At 44.1% G+C, this 19,763-nt stretch overlaps 1 protein-coding gene across 1 annotated transcript in view; it reads left to right on the forward strand.

Annotated features, from left to right (window-relative positions):
• Positions 1-1,303: 1,303 nt before the first annotated feature.
• SLC13A3 (solute carrier family 13 member 3) overlaps positions 1,304-19,763 on the forward strand; it is a 105,394-nt gene continuing 86,934 nt past the window's right edge. Inside the window, exons 1-2 of the mRNA XM_029612300.1 lie at positions 1,304-1,602; positions 12,494-12,759. Of these exons, the coding sequence (XP_029468160.1) occupies positions 1,492-1,602; positions 12,494-12,759 (377 nt within the window). The 5' untranslated portion in view covers positions 1,304-1,491. The remainder of the gene's footprint in view (positions 1,603-12,493; positions 12,760-19,763) is intronic.

Raw genomic sequence — 19,763 nt, forward strand, 5'->3', positions numbered from 1 at the left:
GCCAGGCTGGGTGCACTTACTGCATCAGCCTGCACAAAGCAGCCAGGCCCGGCGCGACCAGGTGTGCAAACCGTGCAATTGCACGGAGTGGCACACCCAGGGAGGCGGCGGGCTCATACCCTCTTCCGGCGGCGGTGCTCTCTCCTTTTTCGGCCCACGGAAGAGGATATGAGCTCATATCTTTTTCCGGCTCCCGAACAAACAGAGGGCAGCAGTGTGGGGGCAGCAGCGGGGACTCTATGCACAGGGCGGCGCAGAAGCTAGCGCTGGCCCTGAAAGCAGGGTCCAGCTATCCATGCCCTGCATGCAGCCCATTAATGACCACACTCAGGGGCTCACATGCACTGATGACTCTTGCTGCTGTGAGGTGCTGAGAGCAGAGCTCAGGTGCCTGCCTGGATTTGAGCATCAGGTAGTGGTGCCTTTTCCGTGGCACAGCTGATCAGGTGTGAAGGCACACCAGTTTGGTTGGGAAACAGTGGCTTTATCGTATGAAAATAAAGGTCAATAAACACAAATAAAGTGGTACCTATTTATTAATAGTTATCTATATAACTTAATAGATTTCTTGACTGGCTTTTGGGAGTTAAACTCCCTCCACCGGGTCAAAAGAAAATTGCAGGCCCATTTGGAGGCAGTTTAAAAACAAACAAACCCCTAAAACCCGCCTTGCTTGCAGGCCTGTGGCTACAAGGATGTGAAATGGAACCTCCGCAGCAGGTGCAAAGTCTGCCCTCAGTTGAACATGAAATGTCCAGACCCGCCCCTGCAAGCCCTGCTCCTCGCCCAGCCCCACCCCTTCCTGGCATACGTTCAAAGTAGCCAGGCCGGGGCAGGCAATGTCCAACCAGTGATTTAAGTCGGGTAAACATTGTCCTCCTTAAAAATAAACTGATCACACACTGCAATGCACAATGTAGAGAGACCGAACTTTGTGGTTTAGAAGATTCTAGGCAGTAAGAATATTAATCACAGCAACACTATATACTATGAAAAGGAGTCATGTTTTCAGGCTGCACTAGTGATGAATAAACAAAATGTGAGTGGTTACAAATTGGATCTGGGAGATGAACAAAGAGTGCTATGCGGTGTCTGACAAGTTGAAATGACGGGTATAGAAGAACAATGCTGTGCCTGGAGGAGGGCAGATGTGCTAACAACATCTGCAAGCAGCAGCAAAGGAGGCCGAACTGCAGTCGCTTCCCTAACGCACCGGCAGGAGATGTGTAAAATTAGGCGCTGTTAACTTTGGCTCTCCTGCGCAGGAGTTATGAATGGATGGATGGCTGGGAGGGCTTTCCAGCACGTGAGGAGTGCGCGTCGGGACGATGATAACTTGGGTGGTAACTGAGTAAAAGCCTTAAACTGGGCGTCCCGCCAGAGGCCGGACTGCTGACCTGTGACCCCTTTGCACAGTTCTGATAAACCTGCTGGCCCACTGGGAATGAGCCTTATAGTGCAGTGAACACGGCAGCACCTCTTTCTGCAGCCATGGCAGCCCTGGTCACTTTAGTCAAGAAAGTCTGGTGCATTAAAAGACAACTCATTCTGATCATAACGCCATTGGTTCTTCTGCCCATACTCTTCTTCCTGCCTCCAAAGGTAAAGTTGGTTTCATTTTATAAATACAATTATTTCTGTTGGAGTCCGCGGCTGCCTTTCTGCCATTGTCTTTCTCTTGTTGATTTTGTAAGAAGTGGGAAAGGTTTCCTTTTACACATTGTTGTTGATATGCAATCAAGTTGGGGTAAAAAGTTACATTTAAATGGAAAGAAGAAGACAATGTAACAGTATTTTATAGAAAGGGGTTCCAGCTGTGCATGCTGGAATGTACTAAATGCAAACGTTTTGGGCATGTACTGAAATGCTAGCAATTTTTATGCTAAAATTGAAGTGCATCACCTTAAAAATTGCTTGTAAATTCAATACACCTTTTTACTTCATTGCATGCTTAGAGAAGCATATGATAAAGCTGCAAATGATTTTGCATTTTTGGTTTGGAAGAATTCCTTGTTGTGCTGTGTGCCTGTACTAATTTGCTTTTGCCATTTTTTGTGAAAATTGTTGCCAGATTTTGACAGCTTGCATGAACATTTTTTCTATTGCGATTCACCAAAAGAGAAAAAGCAATAGCACAATCTCCGGAATTCAGTGGGGAACTGAGAAATTGACTTTTTCACACAGGCTGCAGTGTTGTAGCCTCTCTGTCCCGCTCAGAAAGATGGGGAAGGGGCCCCTTTCAAACACGAGTCGCCTGCTAAGTGCAATCCAATCCCCTTGTAATAGAAACTGCACACGGAGGCATATTTTACATCGGTATTCTCGTTAACCCCTTGCCTCCCAGGCAGAAGGATGCACGCGCTGGCTTGGGCTGGGCACGTTGGAATGTCAGCCTGCTTCCAGTTTCATGGAATTTGCAAAATTTCCCCACACGTGCTGACAGGGAAATGCAAGGCATTTTCAGAAAAGTCCACTTGGATTCAGTGAGATTCGATGCAGAAATTCATATCTGGTTTTCCCCCTTTATGACTATCTATGACTTTTCTGTTTAAAATCTCTTTTAACCCTCAAAAACTGGTTGAACTGTTTTAAGTATTTGTGGAATTCTTAGGGAATTGAACCAGGGACCTTATGCATAGAAGGGAGCAGCCCTTGTCATTGAGTGGCAGGGCTGGCCTTATCCTTCTGGTTTGTTTTTTTTTTAATATTTACTCGTCTAGTGGGAATAAGGAGCACAGCAGTGACCCCGTGTCTGAGGTTAGACAGACCCACAACCCACCCACCTAACTGATCGGCTGGATAGCAGAGCTGTGTACTTCTTCAGCCTTCTCACACACAGGCATTAAAGGGTTTCTTTGTTTCTTTTCAATTTTTTTTCCCTGCCTTGTTCTTGCTTTAATCTTTTAATCTGACTGCAGACTTATAACTGGTGTGTAATCGGACTGCATAAACAATGTGTATACATGATACTAATTTTAGGTAAAGGGATACACTCCATGGCTGTGTGCGCCAATAGAACAGAATGGTGGCTCTAGTGACCGACACTCACCTTTTATAGTAAAAGGTATGTTATGTAATAAAAGATTATAACAAAAAAAATAAATAAATAAAAGGGAGTAGGAATAAGAGAAAGGCTTAATAGGGATCAGGAAACAGGCTCGGTGAAATTCCTATTAGTATTTCTGCCATAAACCCCCAGGGCCATGGATTTCCTACTCCAGACTTTTCTTAGAATAATGCTGTATGCATACATTTCCAAATGACGCATAATCCAGTTATGCGCTTGCTTTGCCACAAACTCAAAAAGGCTGAGGAGTGAAGGATTCTTCGGTGAGTTCATCTTTCATAAATGTTAGCATGCTTTATAAAATAAAATTTGAATTGCATGGTAGTTTACATTTTATTTATTTATTTAAAAACATTTTTTTGTCCGCCTATAATATTACAATCATGCTAAGCGCATCACACCTGAATATACAATAATAATAAAACCAAATACATACATTTAAACAATCTTCAGTTTCACAAATCAATTAAAGGCTTCTCTAAATAATAATGTCTTCATTATCATAAATAATAATTGTCTAAAAACCCTCAAATCAGACATCATCCACAGATCTAAAGGCAACTCATTCATTAACGACAAAGTTTGATTCCTTATAGACTGCAAGCCAAACTTCCCCCATAGATAGAATCACTAGAAGCTGTTGGGTAGCAGATCGTAATCACTAGAAGCTGTTGGGTAGCAGATCGTAAGCAACAGGATACTTGATAAAATTTAAGACAAATTTGTAAAATATATAGAATAGTTCCCCTTTAAAGCTTTCAAACCATAATTAATGTTTTAAATTTCACCCAGAATGTAACCAGTAACCAATGAAGTTGACACAGTTGGGGAGTGATGTGCTCCTTTAATGGACTTTTTGTAACAAAACCCACTGCAGAGTTTTGCAAAACTGCAAAGCACGCAAATGGTTTTGGGGTAAACCCACATATAGGGGCCAATTCTCAAAGCCTGGGGCACACCAATAGCGGCAGATCCGCACGTGGCCAGGCCACGCGCGCCAAGTGCATTTTCATAGCGGCCTGACCACATGCATATCTGCCACTATGGTTGTTTAATAGGGGCAGGCCGGGGCAGGCCTGGCCAGGTCAGGGCATTTTGCACAGTCTGCCGGCATGCAGAACTTACTCCTGCTCCACTGAGCGGGTAAGTTCGAAGCCAAAAAAAAATAAGATAGTTAGGGTGGGTTTAGGGGTCAGGGTGGAGAGGGGAAAAGGGAGGAAGGTGAGTTAGGGGGATAGGGAAGTTTCCACCCAGTCCACTCCTTAATTGGAGCGGACTGGGAGGGAACTGGGCAAAGAGAATTTAAAGAACTAGAAAGCAAGACAACTGGACAGACAGAGTGGGCCAATTGTTCCTTATCTGCTGTCGTGGACTATGTAATTCATCATTTTGTCTTCATTTCTAGCAAGGAGCATGGAGAGAGAGGACTGGGACTGATGGAACAGAGAGGGAGAGAGAGGACCATATTAGGGAGGAGGAAAGATTGAGAGTGTACAGATGATTAGGGGCGGGGCAGACCAAATCTGAAGAAGAAGGGGACAAAAAGAGATACTCCTGGGGGAATTCTGTGCACAAAAATGTAAAATTCTGCTAAATTATATTGGTCAAAATAACACAGTATACATCACAGTATAAAAATAATTCTTTTAAAATGTAATTCAGAAAAGTTATTACTTAAAGATGGAGAGTTTTTAAATATTTTGAGCAGAATTTCCCTAGATATACACATTGGGGTAGATTTTATAAAGTTGCGACACGCGTACTTTTGTTTGCACACCAGGCGCGAACAAGAGTACGCGGGATTTCATGGCAGGCATAACTTGCGTGCGCCGGGCCGGCTGCCGGCGTGCCATGTTCCGGTCCGGGGGCTGGTCCAGAGGCCGCGGCCACGCCCCAGGGCCGGAACCACGCCTGTGGCCCCGCCCCCGATTATGCGCCACTGCATCACGCCTCCCCAACACGCCCCCGATGACGCGCCGGTCGCGACACACTCCCCGATACGCCACCCCAGGAAAGCCTCGGGACTTACGCATGTCTCAGGGCTTTGCGCGCGCCGGAAGCCTATGCAAGATAGGCTCGGCGTGCACAGGGGGGGGGGGGGTTTGGGGTAGGTTTTCAGGGGTTACGTGCATAACATACGCGCGTAACGCTCTGAAAATCTACCCCTATGAGTGTCCCTTCCACCCTTTCTCTCTACTTCCCTGGCCAGACCCCTTTTACTTTGCCTTCTCCACCTGCCACTATCTCTCCCCTCCCCCTCTAGGCTTAATTCCTTCCACTCTATCTCCACTCCCAGAGTTTAACCTTCTCTCGATACTGTCCCTCACACAGGCTCCCAACTGTCCTCTCTCTCACACACCCTCACAGGCTCCCTCTATCTTGCACACATACACCCTTCTTACAGGCTTCCTCTCTCTCCCTTACACAGGTTCTCTCTTTCTCTTGCACAAGCACCCTCACAAGGCTCCCTTTCTCATTCTCACACAGACATTTTTTCACAGGCTCTCTTTAATTATCACACACAACATCCCGTTCACACAGGTTCTCTCTCACACAAACATACACACACAATCCCATTTTCACACACACCAGTCTCTCACACATATCCATTCACCCTTACAAAGGCTTTCTTTCACATACGCACCCTTGCATACAGGCTCCACCTCTCACACACACACACACGTTAGCTTCCTCTCTTTCACCCCCCCCCCCACACACACAGACTTGTTTTCTCACACACACAAACACACACTCTCTCACTCTCACTGGACTTGTGAGCGGGATGGGCTCCACTTACAGCACACTGGGCCTGCTTCAGCTTTGCCATGACCAGAACAAGCTCTACTCATGGCACACAATGCTTCTCTCTGAATACAGCGCAAAAACTGGAAATTCTGCGCAAATTCTGCACTCCACAGTAGCACAGAATTCCTCCAGGAGTATAGAAGACACAGGGATAGAGGGAGCTGGAGAGGAGAGTAGGGATGGGCGAATGAAGAAGGAAAGAGGACTCAAGGTGGCAGAAAACAGAGGCTGGAGCTAGTGGCAAGGGTGAGTGACAGGAAAGGCACTTGAGTTGAGGGGTAGAGAGGCAGAAGAATGTAGATGAGGGAATGCGGCAAGTATTAAGTATGGAAATGGGGGGAAAGGGAATGGATGAAAGGGAAAACAGGAGACGAGAGGGAGTGAGAATGGGGGAAATAGGAGATGAGAGGGGAGAACAAAGACTATGAAGGGGGGCTAGATTAGAAGATAGAACACTAGTAGGTAGGCGAGAGATGAAAATAGGGAGATTATGATGACAGGGAATGATAATGGGGTTAGGAGTTTGAGTGGTAGGATTGGGAGAGGTGAGGTAGGGTGTAATATGTGGACAAATGGCAAAGCAAGAGATATAAATAAATGGGTATAAGAGAGTTTGATGGAGGTTAGCTGGAGTGAGGAAGTCAGAAAGGAGGCAGCAGTTAGGTAAGGACACTGGAACCAGATAACTGGAGATTGGGGAAGGGGAGATGGAAGGCTGGGATAGTTAGGGAGGTTTAAAGCTGATGCAGTGCAAACTAGATGGGGAGAAGGAGAAAGATGAGGTGAAATCTAGCTAGGTGTGATCAGAGGCAAAGGAAAAGATCAGTGTCAGAGACAGATATAGGGGAGTAAGTGAAACAAACAGAAAATGGAAAGGACACTCTGGAAAAGGAAAATGGAGCAAGGCACTGAAAGCAGAAAATAAGACCAAGACCAACACAATTAGAAAAAAATAAAATGTCCGGACAAAAAAGGTAGAAAACATTTTGGGGTCCATTTTCAACCGCAGACTGACCAGCAAAGTTAGCTGGATAAACTTTCCTGGTTCACTTTGGTGGAATATTCAGTGACATAGCCACTCTATTGAATATATCTTACTAGCTTAAACTTATCCAGATAAGTTAATCAGCTAACTTTAGGACCGCTCTACAGTATTGCTAAATGTGAATTTTGGAATCAGTTGGATAACTTGTCTGGCTAATATAACTTCATCCCGGAACACCCTTGGAACAATCGTATGTTATCTGACTAAATTTTAGCCCGAGAATGAGTTATCCAGCTAAACTATAATCCCAGATGCATGACTCTGCCAAGAAGTGCAGACTCATGCATTTGGGTGCAGTAATCCGAAAGAGCTCTATACTATGCAGTGCACAGACCAAGAGAGCAACCTTGGAGTAATAGTGTCTGCTGATCTGAAGGCAGTGAAGCAATGTGATAAGGAGATACCGAAAGCCAGAAGGATGCTGGGCTGCATAGAGAGTAAGAAAAAGGAGGTGCTAATGCCCTTGTACAGGTCATTGGTGAGGCCTCACCTGGTGTACTGTGTTCAGTTCTGGAGACAGTATCTGAAAAGAGATGGAGACAGGATAGACGCAGTCCAGAGAAGGGCATCCAAACTGATGCGGAATGTGCATTGGAGGACTTATGACGAGAGGCTGAAGGTTCTAAATTTGTATGCCCTGGAGGAGAGGAAGTGCAGGGAAGATAGGATACAGACCTTCAGATACCTTCAGATATTAATGATGCACAAACTTCCAACCTTTTCAGTTGGAAAGGAAACTGTAGAACTAGGGGGTCATGAAATGAAACTCCAGGGGGGACGACTCAGAACCAATATCAGGAAATATTTCTTCATGGAAAGGGTAGGGAATGCCTAGAATGCCCTCCAGAAGAGGTGATAAGGATGGAAACAATAATTGACTTCAAAAGAGCATGGAATACACACTGCAGATCCCTAAATATTTTATTTATTTATTTATTTATTTATTTATCTATTTATTTATTTATAGATTTTATATACCGACAACCGTTTGCACATCGCATCGGTTTACATACAACTTGGAACTATGATAGCATGGCTATCATTTAGGCATGGCCTTTACAGTGAACAAGAATATTAGATATATTGGAAATGAAAAAAAGGGGAGAAGAGGGGTATCAGGTACAGGGTTGCAGTTACTACCCTTAACAGAAGGCATGGGGGTAACCTGCACAGAGCGGCAGTTACTACCCTTAACAGAAGGCATGGGGGTAACCTGCACAGAGCAACAGTTACTACCCTTAACAGAAGGCATGGGGGTAACCTGCACAGAGCGGCAGTTACTACCCTTAACAGAAGGCATGGGGGTAACCTGCACAGAGCGGCAGTTACTACCCTTAACAGAAGGCATGGGGGTAACCTGCACAGAGCGGCAGTTACTACCCTTAACAGAAGGCATGGGGGTAACCTGCACAGAGCGGCAGTTACTACCCTTAACAGAAGGCATGGGGGTAACCTGCACAGAGCGGCAGTTACTACCCTTAACAGAAGGCATGGGGGTAACCTGCACAGAGCGGCAGTTACTACCCTTAACAGAAGGCATGGGGTAACCTGCACAGAGCAACAGTTACTACCCTTAACAGAAGGCATGGGGGTAACCTGCACAGAGCGGCAGTTACTACCCTTAACAGAAGGCATGGGGGTAACCTGCACAGAGCGGCAGTTACTACCCTTAACAGAAGGCATGGGGGTAACCTGCACAGAGCGGCAGTTACTACCCTTAACAGAAGGCATGGGGGTAACTTGCATGGAGCGGCAGTTACTACCCTTAACAGAAGGCATGGGGGTAACCTGCATGGAGTAGCACTTAGTGCCCTTAACAAATTGGCAATATTAAGTCGGAGGTCCTGAAGGGTAAAAAAAAGTAAAAAGAAAAAAAAAATTTGAAGTCGGCCTGCGACTGTCGGGTCGAAAACCAGACTCTCAATTTTGCTGGCGTCTGGTTTCCAAACCCGTGGCTGTCAGCGGGCTCGAGAACCGACGCTGGCAAAATTGAGCGTCGGCTGTCAAACCCGCTGACAGCTGCCTCTCCAGTCCAAAAGGAGACGCTAGGGATACACTGGTGTCCCTAGCACCTCCTTTTGCCCGTTTTAACCGCCGGGCCTCATTTAAATAGAGAATCGCGTGCACAGGAGAGCAGGCATTCGCCCGCTCTCCCGCAGACTTTACTGTATCGGCCTGTGAATGAGGGAAAGTGTATCCTCCCCCACAGCCCTTAAGAGTTGGGTGCATAAGGAGGGAGGAGCGATGTTAATCTCTCCACCTCACCATAGCAAAGCTTAAGGAGTGAGTTGCATTCCTATCACAAAGAGGACTTTCTGCAAGCTCCATTGTAGCGCAAGCTTTTTCTTAATAACACCAGTTAATATTTAATAAATGCCATCCCCAGACTGATCAGTCTTAGTTTTAACATTCTCTTCTTTCCTGAACTTCTTTACTCATGGAAGTAAAGGTCAATAACAAATAGATCAAAGGTGATAACCTTTGATTAGATACAATGAATACTTGACTAGCTTTCGGGATGTAACTTTTTTATGAAGCCATTTCTTATGGGCTTTTGAGCCTCCTGCCTGATAAGGAATAATTCCTCCAGGCTTGAGCTATTATCCTAGACTGCCAGGTTTACTGTTTGCTAAGGGCTGGGAGTACAGCGCTATCCAGTTCTAAAATACAATGGCTTTCCTTGCCTGGGGCAGGGCAGATTAAACTTTGACTTAGATCCCAATGGATTTCTGTCTCTGTCTCTCTTTCTTTCCAGGGCTTCTTTTCCAAAAGCCTTTGCTAATAGTTAATTATTGCCAATAAGTTAACTTACTCACATTTTTTCCAAGACTATTCAGGTTATCTTCTGGTACACATTTGTCCCAAACTCTTCTGTCTGAAATAGGTGGTGGGGGGAATGAGGCTATTTTTAAACCCAGAGCCCAAACCTATAATGATTAGTAATGCTATTAAGCCAGTGGGCTGGTTACGGGTTCTGAAGAAAATATAAATATTACTGATGAACAGTTGTGACATACATATGACTTTTTGACTGTAGTGTTAGAACCATGAGTTAAAATGAAATTACAGACACTTTATTTATATTCCACTTTTTTCAGTGCTTCAAAGTGGATTTACATTCAGGTACTGCCAGTATTTCCCTATCCCCAGAGGGCTTACAATCTAAGGCCTGGATTTATCAAAATGCACTAGTAAATATCGCATGCGATAGGAAAAGGGGCGTGTTTTATGGTAATAGGCAGTTTATGCTGATACCTATGTGAAGTGCCATCTTACCACCAATTGTGATAACTTGTTTGCAGAATTGTTGTATTTCCTAAATACAACCACTTGGCTATCAGGGCCCTCCTACCCCCACTGGGGGGGGGGAGGGGAGGAGAGAGAGAGAGAAGCCATAATGAGATTTGTGCAATGTTCTCTCAACCTAGCTTGATGGACTCTCTACCTGGTTAACATCAAGCTAGGTTGAGAGAACATTGCACCAATCTCATCTTGGGGTGAGTTTCCTCATGCCGAAGGTCATCAAATCTTCACAAGAGAGCACTGTTTTGTTCGTACGTCTCACTTTGAATGTCAAAGTGGCCCCTAATCCCTACACTAATATCTAAACCTCACCTCGAGTTACTAGGTGGGCCTCCCATACAGATATAAATACCTATCTAGTGTGAGAGTATTATGGCTAGTCTCTCTCTCTCTCTGGCAAAAATACCACAACACACCATAAAGTAACTCCTCCACTTAAAATCTGAGAGTGTGAGGAGGGTTGTTATTTGTTTTATGTTTATTTGGGGTTGGGAAGTTTGTTTGTTTTGCTGATTTTATGTTATATTACGTTGAGCCACACCTTTGGCAGGAAAGTGTGTAAGAAATAAATGTTATTGTTATTATTATCCACAAGGGATATATAAAGAGTGTTTTCAGTACATTCCTTTTTATCACTGTGTTTGAAGTGAATCATAGTCCTAAATGAATATTTAAAATTAATCAAATTCATGGTTTCGAGGGTTTTATTTCTTTTTGTTGCTTTGTACACAGCCCATACAAGAAAAATAAAACCATAGTTATCTAAACACTCTTAGCAATGGGAGCCTGTGCTTTCCCAAGCAATTATTTATTGAATTGACTGTTAAAAAAAAAAGGCCAAATATCAAATCATACAGGTTATAATCTCCTGGACAGTTCTAACAGGCGGTCAGTGATTCAGGATGCCATAACAGCGATCACATTCACAAGCTCTCTATGGAAAGTGCCTCAGTTTTATGTATATTTGCTGTTTTTTATTTTATTTTATTAGCTTCAAAGGAAGACCAAATAGTTTTTGACAGTCAGGCAGAGGTCCCCTGGAGCTTCCTTCTCTTAAGAAATTTGATAACTCAAGGTTTGCCCTCAGGAAGACTGCAGTGGATTGTGGGAAGAATGCCCCTAATGCCCCCTCTAGATTTCATGTTTTTTTTTTACTATTTCTCTGAACAGAAAGCCACTGACATACTGCTTACCTAACATTCGGTGACTAATTATTCTTTGCTATTAGTCAATGAGAGACAGGGGAATGACTGCTAATTAGCCAAATAATAGTTTTTCCTTTGAAGATTCTGCTTTAGAATGAGGATCCCTTGGCTTCAGACACACAGACTCTGTGATGTCGACCTTGGGGTCTGTGTCTCTGCTGACTGCTGAGTGGAAATGAAAGTAAATATTTTTCTTTGTGCACAGAGCAACAGGGAAATAGCTTTAGCATTGCTTAGCAATGAAAAAACTTTTGTTTGAAAGTCCCTGGAAATGTACAGGCTCTAGAGAAGTTTAATTGTCTAGAAAGACTTTCCCTAGTCTACATGTCCCTTCTCTTCAGCAAGCTAAGTTAAAATTATTCTTCCTCCCACTCCATCCATTGCCCATTCCCACTCTTACCCCTCCCTGGCCACTGCCTCCACTCCTTCCCACCTAGTTTAATCCGCACCTTGGCAGAATCAAACCAGCAGGAAGGTTGTGTTGAGTGTGGGCCCGTGAGCTGGCACCTGACAGCCCGATCACGTCTTCTGCGGGTTTCTTGTTTGAAGGTGGGGCAATCAAAGCCACGATCACAACTGAAGAATACTGCTCACAGTTTCTGAGCTTCCAACTGGTATTCTTGAGGGCTCGTCAAGAACATTAAAAAACTGAGTTTTGAGGACAAGCCATAGCAAAGTATATAATATTTCGGTTCCAAGTCTGTGCAGTTGGATGATGAATTACTGTAGTTTTTTTTTTTAAACTGTAGAAAGTTCTGGTTATAAAAACATGGTTATACTAATTGTGCACTGTGCTTGCTTACCTTGTAACTCATTCAGCAAAAGGATATTACAAATATCTTAATGATGTTTTGGGTTGTGCCGTTAAGTACAGAAATAAAAAGAAAATGTTTAGCAATCATGGTGGAATGGTAACACGTTTTCTATGTCACTGAACCATCACAAGAGTAATCAAATGATGTTGAGCTTTTGGAACCAAATAGCTTCTTTCTTCAGATCTTATATTAAAAAACTGATCTTTAATTTCTAACCCTATATGCATATATATTCACTTTTTTTTCTTCTTAGGAAGGAAGATGCCTCTTTGTGGTCCTTCTTATGGCCTTATATTGGTGTACAGAAGCCTTACCACTGGCAGTCACTGCTTTGCTTCCGATAATCTTATTTCCATTCTTGGGAATTCTGCCTTCGAACAAAGTTTGTCCACAGTACTTCTTAGATACCAACTTCCTTTTCTTAAGTGGCCTCATCATGGCAGCTGCTATTGAGGAATGGCATCTTCATCGCAGAATTGCTCTTAAAGTTCTCATGCTAGTGGGAGTTAAGCCAGCCAGGTAATCTGAGGAAACGTTTTCCATTATTATTAACACATCAAGTTATAACGTTTTTCACAAGTCAGCCCCATGGCCTGGCCTGTATGCATTGGTGCAGGAGATTTGGTATTGGATTTCCTGTCCGTTGAGAATCTGCATAACTTGGATGTATCGCGGAGGCAATGTACATGGGCCTTGGGTGGGAGGAAGAGAGATGGTTGCGACTTTGGTGAACGCTGATGGTGCTGAGGGTTTCAGACTTGGAACAAACTTCCTATACAGCCATCGATGAAAAAGGAATCCAGTAGTCGCTCAGGTTAATATCAGGATGAACACTCAGATTGGACTGAACCATTCCTTAAATACAGAAGTGTATTGTTGTTTTTCCAGTATTAAGAAAAGATTTCACTATATAACTTTTGCTTATTAAACAGCTCAAAAGTGGAACTCTAGTTGCTTGGTGTATAAAGTTCATGCTCAGCAGAAGAAGTAAAGAACTCAACTCCTCCTCTTCTAGTGGCCTTGATCAGGAGGTGTGGCCTAGCTGTTACCATACTCAATGATGACTCATGAGATGTTCTAGTTCAACACTTGCCACTGACTCTTTGTGAGTGACCTTGGGCAGTTTAGTTTATTTCCCTTTGGCTTTGGGACCCACTTGAAAACAACTTATTTGACTTGATCTGATTTTCTCAGCCAATCAAATAAATACACATAGTAGATGACAACAACTAAGAACCAACTTGCCCACCCAGTGTGCCTGGTTGATTCTTCTCTGGTTATCTACTACTTTTGGTAGATAAGCATATAAACTCCCTTAGTTTAACCAACACCAGTTTCCTCCTCTCTCTCGTCTTATACCCAGCCTCTCAACCCTGTTCAGACCACTGCCCTCCAGATCTGTACCAAGCATGTTTGTATGCCATTACAGTACTGGACTCCACCGCCTCTGTTGGTAGGTTATTGCAGGCCTTGTTTTCCTGTTTGGTTCATATAGTTACTGGGTGTTTTTTTGTGGTTCATATAGGCCCCATCCTATATTTTACTACCGATACAGCAAAAATCGCGGGAGAGCGGGCGAGCGCACAGGCCACTCTCCTGTGCATGATATTCAGTAAATTTATTTAAATTAGAGCCCGTGGTAAAAAGAGGCGCTAGAGACTCTAGTGCGTCCCTAGCGCCTCTTTTTTGACAGGAGCGCGGCGGCTGTCAGCGGGTTTGACAGCTGATGCTCAATTTTGCTGGTGTCGATTCTCAAACCTGCTGACAGCCACGGGTGTGGAAACCGGACACCGGCAAAACTGAGCGCCCGGTTTTCAACCCGTGAGCCGCGGGCTGATTTCACATGCTTTTTTTTTTTTAACTTTTTTTAACTTTCGGGACCTCCGACTTATTTATTTTATTTATTTATTTAAAGCTTTTTATATACCGAGGTATAACTAGCTGCCTTCACTCCGGTTTATATCCACTGGAGCGCACTGTACTGTATTGGCCCGAAACTCTGTAATAATTCAAACAGCTGCCCCATTCTTATTGCTATTAGGGTAGTAACTATTGCCACTGTGTAGGTTATCTCAGGCTTTTTGGAAGCCTAAATCAGTTGTACTGCTGACAATAAGGGCCACTCCATGCAGGTTATCCCAGCCTTCTTGATAACCAGATGCAACCGTACTGCTACAAATAACATTATTTATCCCATTGCTAGTATAAGAGTGTCACCAACATGTATGTCCCTTAATAGTGACTTCAGTGTCTCCACAGACACTGGTAGATGAAGTCAGAGAGAGTAGGAGTGTAGTGATATATCTGACACCCCCCAAAGTGGGTGGTTTAATAAAACTCATGAGCATACCTGGGAACTCTCCTGAAATTTAGACAAATTATCGTCCTGCCTAAAATCTCCAGGCTGCTGGTATTTCCAGGCTGCCGGTATTTCCACACTTCTTGTGCTGGAGCAACTGTATTTCTATGCATGCCGAAAAGCACTTGATGGCTTCAATCAAGGTGAGAGGAGAGAGAGAGAGAGAGAGAACTAACGAACGAACACTATAAAAAGGCAAACACGATGACTATATATACACCACAGTAAGAGCACACTTTCAACTCAGGGTGAGTGGGTTGGGCAGGGTTTCATTGGTCTGCCTGATGAATTGATGATTAATATTAAATATTGATACTGATTATATTGATTGAATAGTAGTGATGAATTGGTGATTAAAACAATGATTATGAATATAAGAATGATAATTAACATACCTGGGAACTCTCTGGATTTGGCCCGGACACTCCGGAATTCTAAAAGAATTACCGGGAATCCGGGCCAATACTGGAAATCTCTGGGTGCTGCAGCAAAACCAATCTGCTTGGACCCGGAAAGAAGAAAGGAACGTCATTGTCTTGCGTGGCTGAAAAAGGAGGAACTCGGCAGTGATTTCTACCATCTCTGGACCTTTTTAACTCTTAACTTCACTTCCTCGTGACACCACCTGCTCCTGCACAGCCTGTTTCCTGTATCCAGCCACTTGCCCGCCCCATCCTGTTTGCCTCGGCCAATTGACATTGCGATTTCCTGCCCGTGCATCAAACGAGGAGTAAGAAACAGGCAGCGTCCACTTCCGTAGCACAGGAGGAGAAGGAAGAGGCTGCTGCTGCTCCAGGAGCCCAAGTTAGAGTCTGCTGTTGCTAGTGTGTTTTGAAAGGGGGAGAGAGAGAATGAACGAGCACGTCTGAGAGAGTGAGTGTTATTTGTGTAGGAAGAAGAGATCTGAGTGTATGTAGGTGAGTAGGAGAGAGCTGAGTGCAAGTGATCATGGGTGTGAAAGTGAGTGGGCATGTGGGTATGGAAGAGGGAGAGACGTGAGTGAGAGTGTGTGAGTGTTGGTGGGAGAATGGCAGAGGTAAAGGTGTAAATGGATGTGAGAGAATGAGCAGTGAAAGTAAGTGTGAACAAGTAAGAGTGTTTATGTGCATCCGGTCCCACTGTGCAGTTGCCCCTCCCTCGCTAATCCATGGTAATCTCAGGGTGACTGGAAGTCAAAAGTTCCCATGTATGCTCATGAGCCGACTTGGCTCCGAGTTCCTTCCCTCCTCTCTTGTCCTGAGAAGCTGGTTGGTGGTCCAAGGGCTGTCAGGCCTTTAGGATCCGGGAGGGTTTGTCTTGGAGTCCTAGAGTAGATTTCTAAAATAATCTGAGGACCTTGGTAAGAGTTCATAACAAGGAAGAGGGGAGCGACTCCCATACTCCTCATCTGTTTGAGAGACGTTTCGTCAATATTTTGGAGAAAGAGGATTGTCTTGGAGGAGAGTCAGAGGGCAGACTGGCTTGCAGGGATCCTGCAGAGCTGACCTTTAAGATAAGCACCAGGAGGAATTTCCGGTTTCCTACTGAGAAGGAACCTTTATCCAGCTTGCAGGTATTATTCAGGGGAGGGTCCCTCGTCAAGAGTTACCTACTGCTAGGGAGTGTGCAGATTTTCCTGTGACTTTATTTTCTGTATTGAAGTGCATTGTTTAAAGGCGTGAATTTTCCTCTGCAGTCAAGCAGAGCTGCCAAGTAACCCGGGTTGTATGAGGGGAGACTTTATGGCCAGACATGGTTTTAAACTTCCATCCCAAAGGCAGTGTGGGATTTGTGGTGCCTGATTCTCCCCATTGTCAGCGTCTCATACTGCAGTGGGTGGGGATCAGAAATCCAGGACTGGCCTGAGAGCTCCCTTGTGTAACAGCTGTGAGCAGTGGAAGGACTGCTTTTTAAACAGCGGCTGACTAGGAGCAATGATTCCTTTATGGAAGAAGCAGAAAGCTGAGGGCCATGAATGACAGACTTCTCCCCCACCCGCCCCTCCCCGTTCAGGAAGGAACCCCTGGAACGTTAGTGGCAATCTGGCTCCCAGCCCTCCCCAGTGAGCCCCTCAGCCCTGTGGCACAGGGATTACCATGGGAAGACAATGCATGCCTTCAAAAAAGCTGCAGAGCTCCGGCAGTGAGCACTATAATCTGTGAACAAATCTTTAAAAAGGCAAGCACCGCCTCAGCCCTCTGGCTGGATGCTACAGTAAGAATGATTTTGATAAAGGCTTTCCTCTAAAATCTAAGCCATTTGTCTCACCCAAACAAGATAAAAGTACAGTTCTACCTCTTCTTGGCTTTTAACTGAAAATGTTCAGTCAAGTTTTCACTATTTTTTTTTTTTTTTTGCGCCAGACTGAAGAACGTGCCTATGATTTGAAACGAAAAAAGGTTTTGTATTTCCCAGATAATAACTCTGAAGTCAGAGGTTGATTTTACAAGTCTGGATTCCTCTTTCTCACTGTCTAGCTAGCATTGCCACTGCCGTTGCCTGTTTTGCATAGAGTGGGACGCTGAGATAAGCACCTGCGAGTAAAGGCAGGAATACTTTTGCCGGAGACTGATACATTACTGAAAGTGAGACTTCAGCTTTGCTGACTCATCATTTTTCTGGGTGGAAATGTAGCCTAAGGGTGAATAGAACTTTAATTATAGGACTGTGCATATTCAGAGGGTGAGAGAGGACAGGGATAACTTCTTTGTCACAAGTCCATGGGCTGAGTGCACATGTGGTTACTCAATAGGGTCCATATTCTGCGGCCTTTAGCAGGATAACTCATGAGTTATCTGGCCACATGCCAGCTCTTTAATATTTCAGCTGCTTATCCAGCCAAAGTTGTTGCTGGATAACTCATTATCTGGCTCAGATTTACAGGCCGATACAGTACAGTGCGCGCCAATGGAGCGCACTGTTAGCCTGCTATTGGACGCGCGTTTTCCCTTACCCCTTATTCAGTAAGGGGAGGAAAACGCTCGTCCAACCTGCAGCACCTAATAGCGCCCTCAACATGCAAATGCATGTTGAGGGCGCTATTAGGTATGTGCGCGGGATACAGAAAGTAAAATGTGCAGCCAAGCCGCACATTTTACTTTCAGAAATTAGCGCCGACCTTTGGGTCGGCGCTAATTTCTTCCGACACCGGGGAAAGTGCACAGAAAAGCAGTAAAAACTACTTTTCTGTGCACCCTCCGACTTAATATCATAGCAATATTAAGTCTGAGGTCCCGAAGAGTAAAAAAAGTAAAAAAATTTGAATTCGGACCAGATGCTCAATTTTGCCGGCGTCCGGTTTCCGAGCCCATGGCTGTCAGCGGGCTCGAGAACCGATGCCGGCAAAATTGAGTGTCGGCTGTCAAACCCGCTGACAGCCACCGCTCCTGTCAAAAAGGAAGCGCTAGGGATGCGCTAGTGTCCCTAGCGCCTCCTTTTACCCGGATCTACCGCCGGACCTAATTTAAATACTGAATTGCGCGTGCCGGGAGAGCGGGCGTTTGCCCGCTCTCCTGCAGACTTTACTGTATCGGCCCATTAGTTAGATAGTATAGAGACATTCCGGGGATAGAGTTAAGTTAGCTAGATAAGTTATCTGGTTATCTTCAACATTCAGAGCTAGCCGGATAACTTTATTTAACTCTAATCATGCTGTAGAGTAGTCCTAAAGTTATCCAGCTAGCTCTAGAATAGTCAGGGTATATTTGGTAGTGCAGCTGCAGCACTGAATATCCAGCCAGAGTTAGCTGGTTAAGTTTATCTAGCAAATTTTGCAAGACAGCCAATGGCTGAATATTACCTCCTGTGTATTTGGTTGTTAGGCTCTTAGAAAGGTCTGAAAACTAATATACATAAAATGGGTTATTCATTGTGCCAAATGATGATGTTGCAGTGTAAGTGTATTTCATCAATTTTAAATAAAAAGTAAAAAACAAAAAAGAGAATGGGGAGTCCCAGAGAGTACCTGCCATTTGAAATCTAGGTTAAATAGGTAAGTCAGTGATGCCAGAATTCTGATGAACAGAATAGAGCTGAGTCATTTCCACCGAGGTGGTGTTTTCTGCTAGACTCCAAAAATTAACATTTTTAACTGGAAACAAAGGTGATGAGCAATCCCATGGGATTCAGTTTTTTTTGTTTTTTTTTGAGGAAAGGATGGAGATAGAATGGTTTAAGTCAGGCTAGGTAATTCTGATCTTCATGTTTCACCAGTAGGTTTAATTTTCAGGATATGTAGAATGAATAGGCATGAGACAGATTTGCATGCACTGTCTCCCAGTTTGTGTCATTCAAAGGCCAGAGCTGACTACCCCTGGTCTTCTCTAGTGGTAGTCCAAGCTCCAGCTCCCAGCAGAGCCTACCACGGGACTAAATGCTCTTGCAGCAGAGTTTTGATAGGCCTAGTAAGAGGTTGTAGGTATGCATCCACAACATATCCCAAATATCATAGAGAAATTAATCTGCAATCTCAAAGTTATTGTCTCCCAAGAGTGCATAATGCTATATTTTAATGTTTTGCTTCCTCTAGTTGCATTGGAATCTTGATAACTATTAGACTCAGTCAGGCTGAAGTGCCTCTTTAGAGAACATTTTCTGAAGGATCTCAAAAATGAAATTTCAGATCTATGTGTTAAAATTTGTAACCTATCATTAAAATCATCCATTGTACCTGAAGACCGGAGGGTGGCCAATGTAACCCCAATATTTAAAAAGGGCTCCAGGGGTGATCTGGGAAACTACAGACCGGTGAGCCTGACTTCAGTGTCGGGAAAAATAGTGGAATCTATTCTAAAGATCAAAATCACAGAACATATAAATAGACATGGTTTAATGGAACACAGCCAGCATGGATTTACCCAAGGGAAGTTTTGCCTCACAAATCTGCTTCATTTTTTTTGAAGGGGTTAATAAACATGTGGATAAAGGTGAACCGGTAGATGTAGTGTATATGAATTTTCAGAAGGCGTTTGACAAAGTCCCTAATGAGAGACTTCTAAGAAAACTATAAAGTCAGGGGATAGGAGGCGATGTCCTTTCGTGGATTACAAACTGGTTAAAAGACAGGAAACAGAGAGTAGGATTAAATGGACCAGTGGAAAAGGGTGAATAGTGGAGTGCCTCAGGGATCTGTACTTGGACCGGTGCTTTTCAATATATATATAAATGATCTGGAAAGGAATATGAT

This window comes from Rhinatrema bivittatum, chromosome 8 (assembly GCF_901001135.1).
Source record: "Rhinatrema bivittatum chromosome 8, aRhiBiv1.1, whole genome shotgun sequence".
NCBI lineage: Eukaryota > Metazoa > Chordata > Amphibia > Gymnophiona > Rhinatrematidae > Rhinatrema > Rhinatrema bivittatum.